This window comes from Mytilus californianus, unplaced genomic scaffold (assembly GCF_021869535.1).
Source record: "Mytilus californianus isolate M0D057914Y unplaced genomic scaffold, xbMytCali1.0.p SCAF_10, whole genome shotgun sequence".
Classification (NCBI taxonomy): domain Eukaryota; kingdom Metazoa; phylum Mollusca; class Bivalvia; order Mytilida; family Mytilidae; genus Mytilus; species Mytilus californianus.
This window is the reverse complement of record NW_026262582.1, coordinates 11,927,110-11,943,465: the sequence shown is the minus strand read 5'-3', so window position 1 is coordinate 11,943,465 and position 16,356 is coordinate 11,927,110. Positions and strand designations below refer to the sequence as shown.

Sequence of the window (16,356 nt, the reverse complement as noted above, 5' to 3'; positions counted from 1 at the left end):
CTCTAATTGAGTGGTTGTTGTTAATTGTTGTTTCTTACAAATAGTTTTTTGTTTGTTGTTTTGTCAAGTTTGATCTTGTGTTGTGCCATTACACCACTGTCTAATGCTAGGGGAGGGATGTCGCCTGCTACATTCTATATGTGCCTGTCGCAAGTCAGGTTCATGTAGTTCAGTAGTTGTTGTTGGTTCATATCTATCATATTTGTTTTTCGTAAATTGTTTTGTTATAAATTAGTCCTTTAGTTTTCTCAATTGAATTTTTTCATATTTTTCATGTCTGGGTCTCTTATAGCCGACTATATAGTATAGATTTTCTCATTGTTGAAAGTCGTATGATTGCCTATAATTGCTTACATCCATTTCATTTGTTGGATACATGTATTTGTCTCGTTGGCTTTGTACCACATCTCCTTATTCTTATATTATGAAGTTAGTGTAATCATGATAATGGTCTTTATTGACCGGTTTACCACATATTTTCTCTGTGATAACATGCTGAAATTGGCTATATTTAAAGTAAAAAGTACATTCATAAGTGATTATGAAATAATAGTACCAAAAAACATGAATAACCTTTTTTTCATTTTGAAATTGGTGGGAAAAAAAAACTTTAAAAAGAAAACATTTTGTCAATCTAACCATGTTAACCTGTTTGACTCATTCTTTCCTTGAAAGAGCACTCTGCTAGTAAAACACTGTGTAATAAAATATCAGTATAACTTTATTAATCATAATTAAGATTCGGCAAATGAAATAAAATTTCAATCTGTGTGAGTAAATTGTTTTAAATATATTGACATGAAACATCACCTCATGATTCAATATTCACAACAGCCAGATATAAATGTATAAAACGTTTTGAACGTTTTCCTATGTAGTCTTACAATTGTTTTAAAATTAAATCATTTCACAAAACTTGTTACTGGCCGATCAGTATTTTTTGTGGCTTATATACATGTATATCTGGCATTTTTTAAAATGCCAATTATCAATATGTATACTTGTTGCTCATGTAAAAGAATTATAACCACATGACTTACAGCATAAGCCACAAAAAATACTGATCGGCCAGTAACAAGTTTTGTGAAATGATTTAATTTTAAAACAATTGTAAGACTACATAGGAAAACGTTCAAGACTTTACAGCTGTTTAACCAAAAAAGACTGGACTAGATAGTGCATTACAAAAAAATGTATTGCAGAGTTCATGTTCTTAATCATATGTTGACAAAATTACTAAATTTTTTTATTTAAATTCAGGGCAAAGTAACCGAATAAGTATAAGAATGTAGGACAGATTCGCAGGACAAAAGTTACGATTCAGTATCAAATAATTTTTCTTGAACTCTTATATAAATCAACTTCGTTTACAAAAGTTATCCATGCCCTCCTTATACAGCTGATAATACTGCCACGGATTAGTTGCATTTACAGAACCACCTCCCTTCCCCAAAATATTTGAATTTAATTTTGCTATGTCACCCAGATGATTTTTAAGAAGAATGAGTATTTTACGGTGATCACAGGATACAGATGGTAACTGAAAGCATTTTTCGTGCATATTTCTTGACAGTTGTTTGTGTCGTTTGGGAGAACTTTCCTTGTGATGGCCATTTTTAAGAGCATGGTGAGTCTCGCGATTCATATAAGCAGGTTTACTTACAGCAGTGCAAAAACTATTCTGTTTACATATAAAGCCCATGTTTCCCCCCGGAAAAAGCAAGGTGCACATATTGTCAGAACATAAATGTTTTTGACAAGTACCATGAACTATGATTATATAATTTTCTGGCGGTAAAAATGTGTGTGTGGGGGTTGCATTTTTTTTTTTTTTTTTGGTTCACAGATAATGCTTTTAAATTATTCATGCTGATAATAAATAGTACGCAATCAAATGATTTTTGTAGTGATCTGCTCTGATAGCTAGCGGTCGATGTAAAATACTTGCATGCGTACAGACAAATCACCTTTTCGCTTTTGTTTACATACCCATATTTTGCTGGTCCTGTCGTGTGTAAATCACGTGTGAAACTGCTTTATAATCTACCAAAATGAGATTAAGTTCTATAATTTTCGATCTTCTTTAGGGAGCAACCATTTAACTTCAAAGGGGGCGGGATTATGGTTTTTCGTCTAAGTGAGAAATTTTAATTTTTAGTTTTTCGACACTATCGATAAAATTATTTTTTTCATAATTTAACACTATAAGGTATGGGTGAAATCGGTATTCAGAATATTTTTTTTTGTCATCTGTTTGACCACAATTTTTATTTTTCTTCAAATTGGGGATCAGTATTTTTATAGGAAAAAAATCATTATCCCCCTCCCTTGCCCTTGAAGTTAAATAGTCGTTCCCTTACAGTATTCATGAAAAGCAGTCCACGTGACCGATCATTATGAAATATCTTGTCTATACGACAAACAATCTCCTTTTTCCAAAACGGAAGTGCACATGCAACAAAGAAATATCTTTTCATTATATTTATTTTTTCGTCACATTTGCTGAAGTTGAGACACTGACTGACTGAGTTTACTTTCAGATAAAAGTTATATTGTAAATTATGCTTATCACTCCGTCCTTACTGATACTGATAGGATTTGTAATAATACATTGCGGTATCAGGTACGTAGATAGAAAATCACACGGATTTTTATGAAATTTTGCAACCAATTTGAGTATGTGAAACTAGATATGAATATAGAAAAATTGTACAAGTAAATTTTATACTTTCGGATATAAAGCAAATTGAATATTTTGTAGATAAGAGTACAAATGTATAGGATGCACTTATCTTTTTTTTTCTTCAAAAATGACATGTTATTGCCGCAAAAATTAACGTTTTAATAATGAAAAAAGTATAGGGGTCACCGAATTCGTTTATGCTGTATAAATCATACAAGTCTCTATAAAGTATTCAAAAACGTCAAAAAATAACATTTCTACCGAGGACGTTACGATTGTGTTTGCCTTTTCGACGCTTTTTCCCTACGCCGTACAGAAGATTAAACTGTTTATACACAAGCAAACTAATTCGGTTACCCCTTTTAAACTTTATATTAATATAGCAGAAATTTCAGTAGCAGAAACATATCATTTTTAAAGAAAATTCGTAGGACAGTGTTTCCCGAAAAGTTCATTTTAAGTAAAAATAATTGCTAAAATCTATAGCGATATTTAAGAGTAGTCTATACATATATTTGTACTACTATTTTCCAAATATTTTATTTGCTTTATCTCAAAAAGTATAAATAAGTATATAGGAGTTCGAATCCAGTCGAGGGAAGAACAAAAAATTTGCCTCTGTAAATTGACAGATTTAACATTGTGAGTATTTATAGTAATTATGAATATAAAATGGGTTTTCAGCCGTGTATTATCTTCACTGCTGATCCAATGGATGGATCTTTCGTACAGCTGTCATTTGTTTAGACGTACTTATCAAATAATTATTTCTATGACTGTATCTTACGATCCTTTAAGATAGATATTTGGCTTTTCTGTAATCCATTCCATCTTCATGCCTAATATATCATGTACTGTGTTACAATTCTAGATTCTACTGACGAGGAAAGATAACAATAGGCCACCGAAAGCTTAATTATAAGTTCAGTCTATGTTTTCCGAGTGGTCTAGAGCGCTGGACACAGTGCATGTGGTGTTGTCTCGATATCCAAATAGCATGAGTTCGAATCCCGGCGAGGGAAGAACAAATAATTTGCTTCTGCAAATTTGCAGATCTAACATTGTTGTGCTGATATTTAGAGTATATATATATATATTTCTAACTGTTTCGATGTTCATATATGCAGTCCCTCGTACTTGAGTAGTATGCAAAATTTCATAGCATTCGGCCAGATCATCCGTTTACGTACCTGTTACCTTGAAAAGATATATAACACGAACTATGAAAAAAAATGAACAGTACGAACAGTCTTCACCAATAACCAGCACCCGACTCCTCCGAAAAATAACAAGATGTTTAAAAAAGGCCAAACAACAAACAACTCCTGGTCCAAATCGTCTTACTAGATACAGACACAAATTGTGGTGGGCTTAGAAATATTACATTTGTTTTCCATTCGTTTGATGTGTTTGAGCTTTTGATTTTGCTATTATAATATTATTGGTAAAATAAAAAGTGAAACTATATCAACGTTGATAATTAATTATAAGTCAATAACAAATTTTGAGAAGTCTAAAATTAACCAAAATCAAACCAAAAATGATACATAAGTTAATTAAATTATACTATAAGAAATTAAAACTAAACTGATATCGATTCACGAGGGCAAGATGAGTTTTTTGAAAAACCTTCAACGAGTATGAGCGTTCAAATTAAGGAAGTGATATTACACGAACAGTAAACAAAAAGAAGAAACTCTGATGGAGCCTTTTGCCTGAGGAAATTACAACATAGGTTTAAGTACGATATTGAAAATCACGAACTAGAAATAGAGTAAGAGAATGAGTTTCGTTAGTCACAGAATTTTCAATATTTTTATTCTGTTAAAAATCAGAAAAAAATAAATGTTTTCATACAACTAATCTGAAACTCGTTTTTCGTGAGAAAAATATGTTTGCAATTTATGCTGTCAAGTAGCTCATAGAAATATCATTCCATTTTTGAAAATGCTCTTTGCTATGATATAAGTGAATTTTCCTTTCTCAACAGTCTTTTAAGTATATAATAGAACGCTTCATTCTCTTCTATTTTCTTCAGAACTTGTACTCTTTTGCTATGACTACAATCATTTAAAGCTTTCTAAGATGTTGCCGAGCATTTAGTAAATATTGTCACCCGTACCCTTTGTTTAGAATCGTTTACTATTTCATCATTAAGCTTAACCATCCTTTGAACTCTCACAAACATTTCGCATTTTTTTGCAGTATAGTTTTAGCCAGCTATCAGGATGGGCTTGTCTGGCTGTATGTAAATTGATAAATATCTTCGGTTGACAGAGTCATGTTTGTAACGACTTTCAAATTATTAATTGTAAGAAGTAACTCTATTCTTTGATGGTAATTTGTGTTGTGCAAACCAAAGTAAGATGGATTGCATCTCCAAACTCACAAACTTCTACGAAAAAAGTAAAATAACAAAAATACCGAACTCCGAGGAAAATTCAAAACGGAAAATACGAAATCCGTAATCAAATGACAAAATCAAACACATGAAACGAATGGATAACAACTGTCGAACATTACTTGAACTGAATCACCTGTTTTATTTTCAGATTTAACATGGCTAATGGCGGTCAGTGTTCTTTGCCTGAGGAAGCTGGAGTGCCCGGAGAGAACCCCAGAGCTTTGGGAAGAACACTGACAATCTTAGACAATTATGAGTCGAGCGCACGTGCACGAGAGGGATTCGAACTCACAACCTCAGTGATGACAGGCTAGTGACATTTAATTGTTCGACTAATCAGATCACTTGGCCACCGAGGCCCCTGTTGTGTTTGCATGTTGATTACTTCATTAAATGCAATTCTTAACGAGGATTATGAATGCATTATCTAATTAAAGTAAATTGATCATTAAGATTTTTATATCTTTTTCTTTAAATTTTTGTCCACCTTTCTATTTCAGCAAACGCCAGATAGCATTATCAAGAGTGTTTTAGGTAATATCAATATAATAGAAGAGTTATCATTTACAATTGATGAGGTGGTCACGTATATAACTTTTCGAGTACCCCTAATATACCATCTTTTCTGCAAGTTTATTGTTTTCTGTTTGGTAATAAATTATTAATAAGATCCATTTTTTACATCTGGTGATCCGTTTATTTGTCAATCGCCAATGGCAGTCAGCAGGGTTTAAGAACATCAGTTGTTCGACCTGCTAGTCAAATGCGTTTTGTTAAAATATACTTTTTCACTTTTTTGGTTTTTTGGAAAAATGTTGTTTGTGCTGTATTAAGACCCCTCTAACAAGTAATTTGTTTTGCATGCACACGTATAAAAATTGCGGTTTTTATCCAACGCAATCATAGGTTTGAACGTTGTTTTCAATTTAGACTTGTATATTTGGAAAACAGTTGAAAAGAATTCCAAACTATCCAAGATTTTTCCCGAGCCTCCCATGATAGCTTTTAGGCAACCCAATAGTCTGCGTAACCTGCTGGTGCGGGCTGAAATGTCTGATAATAGAAGTACTTCTGGAGAATGTCGTTCGTGTGATGAAAAACGCTGCAAATGCTGCCTACAGATGCATCACTCATCAACTTTTCACAGTAAGGCAACCGAAAATAACTATAAGATATTTTGCAATGTTAACTGCAAAAGTATGAATGTTATTTACATTCTAGAATGTTCGGTTTGTGGCCTCCAATATGTTGGTGAGTCAAAGCAGCCTTTCCACAAACGCCTCAATGGCCATAGGAGTAATATCTCTAAGAAGCCACTTCTCCCAGTTTCTCAGCATTTCAGACAGTCTGGTCACACACTTGATGACTTTAACCGCATGAAGATCCTAGTGATTGAACAGAACATTCACTGGAGTGATGTCCAGCGACAGGTTCGGGAAAGCTTTTGGATAAAGGAACTAAATGTACATCATCCAAACGGCATCAATAAAAAATACTAAGTTTTATTTTTCACTCATTTTGGGTTGTAAATATACACAGTCACGTATATTTGAGTATTGAGTTTTGTTTTATATTATGATGTTCAGGATTTTGGATTAAATCAATAGACCAAAACTTACCTGTATTATTGAGCTATTTTTATACATATTATCAGTATTGTTAAAATAATTGACACCGAAGAAGGCTATTTGTTAAGCCGAAATATTTGTCAACACGATTTATTAACAACATCTTCGTATAATACCATCTTATATTAGTATCGTTGTGCAAATCTCTAGACTTATATAATTTTTTCATTATCTGCACAGTATCGTCTATTCTAGACGATCCGGTACATAGTAAATTTGCTGGTTGGTCCTTTTTATAGACTTCTATATTATTTTCCTCTGAATGACCTGTATTATGTTATTCACATGATCCCAGTGAATTTAAGTTTTCAGCTCTTATATCATGAACACCAATGATTATTTTAAACAACTTAGAGCTATTAAACAAAAACAAATTAGAACTGAACACCACTTATCTAATTTAACCCATTATGTGTATAATGAAAGTATTCCTAACGGACTACAAATCAAGCTCATGCCACAAACACCTGGCAATTTATCCAACACATTACTTCGCAAATGGGATCAAACCCTCTACCATTGTTCCAAGCGGTTAATGGTCCTCCTCAAACAACACTGCGAAGAATATCTGAAAACTCTTACTGGCGAATTTAACACCCTTTCAAATAGCTGCAAAAAAGATCTCACATCTGACAATTGTGATGCTATCAGTGCTCGCCTTAAAGACATAACAACCATACAATCTCAAAATTTGAGTGAAAGGCAGAAAAGAAAATTCCGTAGGGATGGCATCGAACATATCAATCCTTCTTTACCATCTGAAAAAAAGAGAAAACGAGTAAGGCGCTTTAAACGTAGGTCACTAGAGACTGATTCGCCCTCCAACATTGTGGTCAATCTTTCCAAACACCAGTTAACGGAAGCTGAAACATCTCTTCTCTCGAGAGGCTTAAATGTCTGTCCTTTACCTGCCCCTGTCAATGAAACTAAATTGTCGGAAGACCTTGACAATTTTGCCAGAAGTCTACGCATTAAGGAATATTTCGCGTCGAAGGAGAACAACAACAGAGGCTCGGATAGCGACTCAGAAATTTCTGAAGACGAAAACAACTACAAATTTATAAAAAAGAGTACTTGGATCCCTAAACCGAGCAAAAATGCCACCTTGGAATCATTTATTGACAATTTTAAGTCGGACATTATTAGAAATACTAGAAATAACAATAAACCTTTTGACAATCTTACCAATGAAGAACGAACTGCACTGAAAAACTTACGATCTAACGACAATATCGTCATTAAACCTGCAGACAAAGGCAGTGCAGTGGTTGTCATGGATAAATCTGCCTATATTCAAGAGGCTGAACGACAACTTGGCGATGCAAGGTTCTACCAAAAACTAGACTCTGATCCTACAACATCTTTTAGCAGAGAAATAACTGATAGTTTGGTAGAAATGCACAACGATGGTTTCATCGATGAAAAGACTCTAGAATATTTGAAACCAGAAAATCCAAAACCGGGCAGATTTTATCTTTTACCTAAAATTCATAAGGCCAACAACCCAGGAAGACCTATAGTTTCAGCGAACGGTCATCCGACGGAAAAAATATCGGAATTCGTTGACTTCCATCTTTGTCAACATGTTGAGGACTTACCATCTCACATCAAAGATACTACCGATTATCTTAGAAAATTGCAGGCCTTAAATCCACTCCCCTCCGACACGACACTTGTCTCTATGGACGTCACCTCCCTCTACACGAATATTCCACATGCAGATGGCATTGATGCATGTAAAGAAGTTTGGAATTCCCGACCAGTGAAATATCTACCTACTGAATGCCTGGTCAAAATGCTCACGCTGGTACTCAAAAACAACAACTTCACTTTTGATGGAGACCATTATCTGCAAGTTAATGGAACTGCTATGGGCACCAAAATGGCTCCATCATATGCCAACATATTTATGGGCAAATTAGAAAAACAACTCCTTGAATCTTCCATCGAAAAACCGCTTTCCTGGTTTAGATTTATAGATGATGTGGATATGAAATGGAATAAAAGTGACGAGGATTTAGATACATTCATCACTCATGCTAACAACATACATCCAAGTATCAAATTTACTCATGAGAAATCTAAATCCAAAATCACCTTCCTCGATACCTCCAGCTCGCTCACAGATGGCATCATATCCACTGATCTATATTCTAAGCCTACTGACACTCACCAATATCTGTCCCCTAAAAGTTGCCATCCTGCTCATTGTACTAAGAGCATCCCGTACAGTCAGGCACTCAGAGTCAAGCGAATATGTTCCAACTCAGAAACAACTAAAAAACAACTACGTCAACTCGAAACCCGCTTGAAGAGAAGGGGCTACAAACACAAAACTATCCAAAAAGGCTTTCAGAAAGCGGAAACTATTCCAAGGAGTAAACTGTTAGAATACAAATAAAAAAAGAAAAATAAAAGGACTCCATGTGTTCTTACTTACCACCCATCTCTCAAAAACAGCTTCGGTGTCATTCGTGAGCATTGGAAAACAGTTGAAAAGAATTCCAAACTATCCAAGATTTTTCCCGAGCCTCCCATGATAGCTTTTAGGCAACCCAATAGTCTGCGTAACCTGCTGGTGCGGGCTGAAGTGTCTGATAATAGAAGTACTTCTGGAGAATGTCGTTCGTGTGATGAAAAACGCTGCAAATGCTGCCTACAGATGCATCACTCATCAACTTTTCACAATAAGGCAACCGAAAATAACTATAAGATATTTTGCAATGTTAACTGCAAAAGTATGAATGTTATTTACATTCTAGAATGTTCGGTTTGTGGCCTCCAATATGTTGGTGAGTCAAAGCAGCCTTTCCACAAACGCCTCAATGGCCATAGGAGTAATATCTCTAAGAAGCCACTTCTCCCAGTTTCTCAGCATTTCAGACAGTCTGGTCACACACTTGATGACTTTAACCGCATGAAGATCCTAGTGATTGAACAGAACATTCACTAGAGTGATGTCCAGCGACAGGTTCGGGAAAGCTTTTGGATAAAGGAACTAAATGTACATCATCCAAACGGCATCAATAAAAAATACTAAGTTTTATTTTTCACTCATTTTGGGTTGTAAATATACACAGTCACGTATATTTGAGTATTGAGTTTTGTTTTATATTATGATGTTCAGGATTTTGGATTAAATCAATAGACCAAAACTTACCTGTATTATTGAGCTATTTTTATACATATTATCAGTATTGTTAAAATAATTGACACCGAAGAAGGCTATTTGTTAAGCCGAAATATTTGTCAACACGATTTATTAACAACATCTTCGTATAATACCATCTTATATTAGTATCGTTGTGCAAATCTCTAGACTTATATATATATATATATATATATATATACAAGTCTAAATTGAAAACAACGTTCAAACCTATGATTGCATTAGATAAAAACCGCAATTTTTATACGTGTGCATGCAAAACAAATTTCTTGGTAGAGGGGTCTAAATACAGCACAAACAACATTTTCCAAAAGACCAAATGAATGAAAAGGTATATTTTAACAAAACGCATTTGACTAGCAGGTCGAACAACTGATGTTCTTAAACCCTGCTGACTGCCATTGGCGATTGCCAAATAAACGGATCACAAGATGTAACAAAATAGATCTTATTATTAATTTAATACCAAACAGAAAACAATACACTTTCGGAAAAGATGGTATACCGCCAACACGAGATGCAAATATTTATACACCATATCCGGATTTCGACAATTAATGTCTCTTCAGTGATGTTAGGAATGGAAACGGTATTATGAAGGCCATATAATTTACCTCAATTTAGGATATACAGACTAAATCTAGTTCTTATTGACCAAATGGTTTCAGTGGACCTTTCTTGACGAACAAGAAAAGAAATCCACTGTGTCCTGTTTATAATTTAAAGTGTACATATTCAACAGAAGGAATTTTATTCATCTCTCATATATGTGGCTTTTAAACATTTTTATATGTATTTTTTGACATTTTACCTATTATGTCTGTTTGTTTTGTTCACACATCGTTGTCAATATAATGGAATTTTATGCGACTGTCCTACAATTTAAAGGTTTAGATAGCTATAAAACCAGGTTTAAACCACCATTTTAGATATATAAGAAAATGCCTGTACCAAGCCAGGAGTATGACAGTTGTTTTCCATTCGTTTGATGTGTTTGAGCTATTTTTTTTTGTCATTTGCTTAGATACTTTCCGTTTTGAATTTTCCTTGGAGTTCAGTATTTTTATTTTATTTTACTTTTTGGTGTAATTGTGAGAATTGTATTTTTTATTTCAGTGACAGTTGAAATAAAGTTTGTTTATAATGTAAAGTATATTAGCATTGATATTATTTTTCAAAGCTAACAGACACTTCTCATATGTTTATCCAAAATATTGTTACTGTTTATAAATAAATGGTTTTTAAAAGAAGTTATGAACAATATTTTTATTTTGAAAGATGATTTATTTTGTTGATATAGTTAATATCTTACTCATCATCATCATCATAATAATGTTTATCGTTTTCTTGTTTTCGTCGTAGCTCTTCTTCTTCTTCGTCTTCTTCTTGTTGTCGTAGTTCTTCTTCTGCTTCTTCCTCTTGTTGTCGTTGTAGTTCTTCTTCTTCCTCTTCTTCTTCTTCCTGTCGTCGTAGTTCTTCTTCTTCTTCTTCGTCTTCTTCTTGTTGTCGTCGTAGTTCTTCTTCTTGCCGTCGTCGTTTTTCTTGTTCTTGTCGTTGTTGTTCTTCTTGTTCTTGTGTGCGTCGTTTGTCTTTGTTTTCACCAACTTTTTCTTGTTGCTTTTGTTGTCTTTTCTCTTCTTCGTCTTGTTGTTGTTGTTGTTGTTTTTGTTTTTGTTCTTCTTGTTCTTCTTTTCGTTGGTGTTTTTCTTCGTCTACTTTTTGTTGTCTCCATTGTTGTTGTTTTTGTTCATCTTCTAGTCGTCGTTGTTTTTCTTCTTTCAATTGTTGTTGCTGTTCTTCTTCTTGTCGTCGTTGTTCTTCCCCTTTTTTTCCTTCTTTAAGAAGAAGTTGTTGTTGTTGATGTTGTTGTTGCTGTTGTTGTTGTTGTTCTTCTTCTTCTCCTTCTTCTTCTATCAAATTTGAAGGGAGAAAATTTGTTAGACATTTTCTATCTGATACTTTTGCAGTGTATTTGTATTGTTTATTAGTTAGTATGTTTCCTTTTATTATTATAACGAAAATTAAATCCATTCATGCTTATAGTAGTTTTGAATACTAGTGTTGAATCATAAATTACTGCGAACTAACATCAACCCAATTGATTTTTTCTATTTATGATACAGAAATTTAGTACAAAGTTTTCTTAAAAGAAGCATATATTCTCAGATTTTGTTTCATAGTAGATAAACCCATTTTTAGACTTCAACGGTGTTGTATTTGCTTCTGTATCCTTGAGGGACTTTTATATGTTAAGGACACAAATAAACACAAATAAAATAGTTTTTGTTGTAATATTTGGCTCTCTATAAAAATTACATCTGCTACCCGCATTGACATGAAAAGAGAGAGAGAGTTATCATCAAACAAAATACGGAATAACCCTTGCCGATTCCGGAATGATACAGATACCAGACTGTGAACTAGCAACCCTTATTTATAACGAAAATTATGTATACAACATCCTAGCCCCGAAAGAAAGAAGTTTCACAGACGGAATACAACATTGTAATAATTAACAAAAATATAGAACATGAAAGTCATATATAAGAAATACTTATGCAATTTCAAAACAACTAATGAAACGGTTAAAACATGTTGTCTCTCTTATAAAATCATCTCAAACTATCGCGACTGCACCCAAACATTCATGTGTACCTATCATATAGAGTCAATGAAAAATATTGCAACTAATGCATCAAATATAAAGTATAGTGTAATAGAGATACAGTTTTTAAATATTCAACTGGATCCATCGATTGAATAACAAACGTTACGATTCCTCAGCGGAGACCATAAACTCCTCGTTCGCTTGTCTACACACACATACGACAGCATTAAAAAATCAAAGGTTTTCGTTCTAAGCAAATCATTACATCTCCTACACCACTTTCTGACTCGTTCTTACTCACATAGATAGATATACACAGCTGCATGTACTTATAAAAGCTGCTTAAATGAAAAGGGTAGCAGATGCACAATCATATAAACAGGCAATCATAAAACACATCTATCATTAGTAACATAACGAATAAAAGTAAATGTTCATTAAATGTTATTCAAGTCATAAACTGTAAATTTTCCATCCTAATCACAAGTACACCACTCGAAATTTACTTTGGCGAAACAGTTCTCACCAAATCCGTTTTATGAAACACCATTTGCTTCATTTCAAACGATGCTAACATATATCCTTAGATCGACAGAATACCACACAAGGGCCATTCTAGCATGCCAATCCTCTTAAATTATTGATCTGCAATTCTAATTCGAAAACGTATTTACAAAAAAAAAATATCAATGGTTATTGGCGATACAGTTATCACCAAACCTTTTAAATCCAAATCGAAGGAGCAAAGTCATTCAAAAGAAATACCACTAAATATATTCACTATTGAACTTTAACGACACTGTAGCAAATTAAAATTCGGAATATTCCAAGTAATTGGCGACACAGTTATCACCAAGATAATGACTGATTTTCATTCTTTTTCTTTGCCAAAATTCGTTTCACCTTTTCGGATTTTGCATGTGTTTAACTTTCAATATCATGAGCAGTTACGAAGCTTTCGTCTCTGAAACGCAATGGATTTTTAATGGTTCTTGAAGACCTCCTAACATGAGGCTCAACACCGTCAACACTGCTGGACTGTTGTTTTTCAATGTCGTCATCCTTACTAGAACTGAGAGTTTCATTTTCTTCCGACTCGATACTCTCATCATTTAAAGGCGCTAGCTAAACAATGCGCAGGGTCAGGTACTCGGATATGCGCTATGTTCAGTCTGTTAATGTGTACGGGGTTCAACAGCTTTCTTTTCCCTGTTGGATCGAGGAGTTTGATACGATGTGAACTCGGAATGTAAATAATTATATACGGACCATCAAAAATTTGAGGTAGGGCCAATTTCCCCTGAAATTTTTCACAGAAGGACCTATTTCAAAAAGTGCTGAAAGAAAAAAATTTACGATAAAAAAATGAAATCAAAATGTTTTTTGGTCAATATCTCGATTTTTATGTATTATGTTATGTCTGGAAAATAGTTAATTTAACCTCCACAAAAGGATGAAAGTCAATCATGCGGAATTTACCGTGTTTTTAAGTTGGAAAAACAGGGAATCCCCCTAGAAGGACACTTCAAACCAAAACAAAGTTATGTTTTTTGTTGTTGTTGTAATTTATATTTCCCCGTAAGAATGAAATTGGTTTAGTGTGTCCTTAATACCTAAAAAACAACTTTTTTAATAAAATGTGGAACATCACTAAATTTTACCTATATAGCTGCTGAATCAATGTGAATATCAATTATGTTTTCAAGAGTCGCCGTGGCTCCATCGGTAACGCTTAAAACTGTAAATAAAGGATTTTTTTTAAGATGGGGTTCAAATCTCACGCTAATTTTTCTCATTTTTTATGTTGAAATATCAAAATGTTATGTTTCTATCACATTTTTTCGGATGTTTGTTTAATTCAAAGAGTCACACTGAAGTAGGTGCTTGTACATAACCAATAACACGAGAATTGATTATATAGCAATGAAGCCCAAATGTTGTGTGTGCTATAAAGACCATAGCAGAAAAATTTCAAAACAACAAAAATATTTTTTCAAAATATTGAACAAGAACGTTTTGGAAAATGATATGATATGTAACAAATGCAGACAGTAATTTTATCGCCAATCCACCAACTGTGTAGATACTAGTACTGGCATTGTTACATTGTACCACCGTCCCTACACCGGAACCTAAGTCATCAGAAAATGAAACAACACCACGGAAAAAATCAATTACACTACCAATCGTGACTGTAGGTAAAACATGAAGAAAGTGTTGAATCTGTATTACAACATAGGGTCGATCCATTTGGTACAATGCCATGCAGAAAAGACCAGATTACATGTGTTTGTTACGCAAGCCGTTCTAGTACCAACTGGTGTAAGCTGTTGTCCGGTTCATATAGACGGTAAACCTTAAAAGCTGGAACAGTGTATAGATATAGATACATCCAAATTGAGGAAAACAACATCCCAATTAAATGCGTCCGATATTTTTTGGCTTCTTGGCATTAAAACAGAGACCGATCTTGAATCAGATTAGCTGAATTATATCAGATAATTGTATAGATTATTAAATGTTTCTTGTATTTATATTTAACCCCCTTTTTTTAGGCGCCACTTAGGGGCATTCAGTTTTACGGTCTGTGCGTCCGTTCGTTAGTTTGTCCGTCCGTCCCTTCGTTCGTCCGTTTGTTCGTTCGTCCGTCTGTCCCGTTTCAGGTTAAAGTTTTTGGTCAATGTAGTTTTTGATGAAGTGGAAGTCCAACCAACCTGAAACTTAGTACACATGATCCCTATGATATGATCTTTCTCATTTGAATGCTAAATTACAGTTTTTATCCCAATTTCATGGTTCACTGAACATAGAAAATGATAGTACGAGTGGGGCATCCGTGTACTATGGACACATTCTTGTTTAATATTTTGTTAGTTTTAAGTTAAACAAAGCTGTGAAATACATGTACGCTACAAATCACCTACCAACATTAACACGCTAACTGAAGCACCATGTTTTTTTAATACAAAACTAATTTTGAATATGTATTAGTTGATAATTCATATTTTAATGCTCCTCAGGGGCATTTACAAACAAAATCAATATTGGTTTTGATAAACAAACAAAAAATCAATAGTCTTGGCCTTGATTATTGTGGGAATACCTGTTCAAGGTATGAAAATAGATGATGTGACGTGTTTTCATATACTATAATTAGTATCTATCGGGCTATTTAAAAACATGATTTACCTAGCTAATCAAATGAAATAAACTCACGGGAAAATGGCCCTACCTCTTTGCTGAAATTTTCTTCCTACAACGGTAGATTCACGTTGCAAATAAACATAGTCACCAATTGATAATTCTAAATTATTAGTTATCAAATTCTCCTTTTCCTCCATTTGTAATCCGGATGCGATAGCATTAAATGATACTATTTCATGTATTGTATTTAATTTACAAGTGAGTTCCTGAAAATACGTACGCATATCTGCAGGTATGTCTTTGAAAGATTTTTTATTAAATTGTATAAGCGGAAAATTTGGGCGTTTCCCATAAAGTATTTCGAATGGAAAAAAATCTCAATGCTGTTGTTTACAGATAAATTCATTGAGAATATCACTGAACATAGTTCGTTTTCCCATGGTTTTCCTTTTAGAACATGAGTAGTTAAACGTTCTGCTAACGTTCGATGTTGGCGTTCACGCGCCCCTAAGCAATGATGGGCAAACGCTGGCGTGAACTCTTATGTAACCTCAAGCAATTTACATAATTCGGCTGTACATTTATTGGTAAATTCACTACCACGATCCGATATCAAAGTTTGGCAAACTCCATAAGTAGTAAACATCCTGTATATTGTCTCACATACCGTTATTGCATCCTTATTTCGCAACGGGTATGCAAATAATAATTTGGTGAACA

The 16,356-nt window shown here is 33.8% G+C and overlaps 1 protein-coding gene across 1 annotated transcript in view; it reads right to left on the bottom strand.

The window, feature by feature from the left end:
• Positions 1 to 11,192: 11,192 nt before the first annotated feature.
• The window catches only part of LOC127718675 (putative uncharacterized protein DDB_G0287113), a 115,056-nt gene continuing 109,892 nt past the window's right edge, over positions 11,193 to 16,356 (bottom strand). Inside the window, exon 8 of the mRNA XM_052224728.1 lies at positions 11,193 to 11,794. Coding sequence (XP_052080688.1) covers positions 11,193 to 11,794 — 602 coding nt within the window. The remainder of the gene's footprint in view (positions 11,795 to 16,356) is intronic.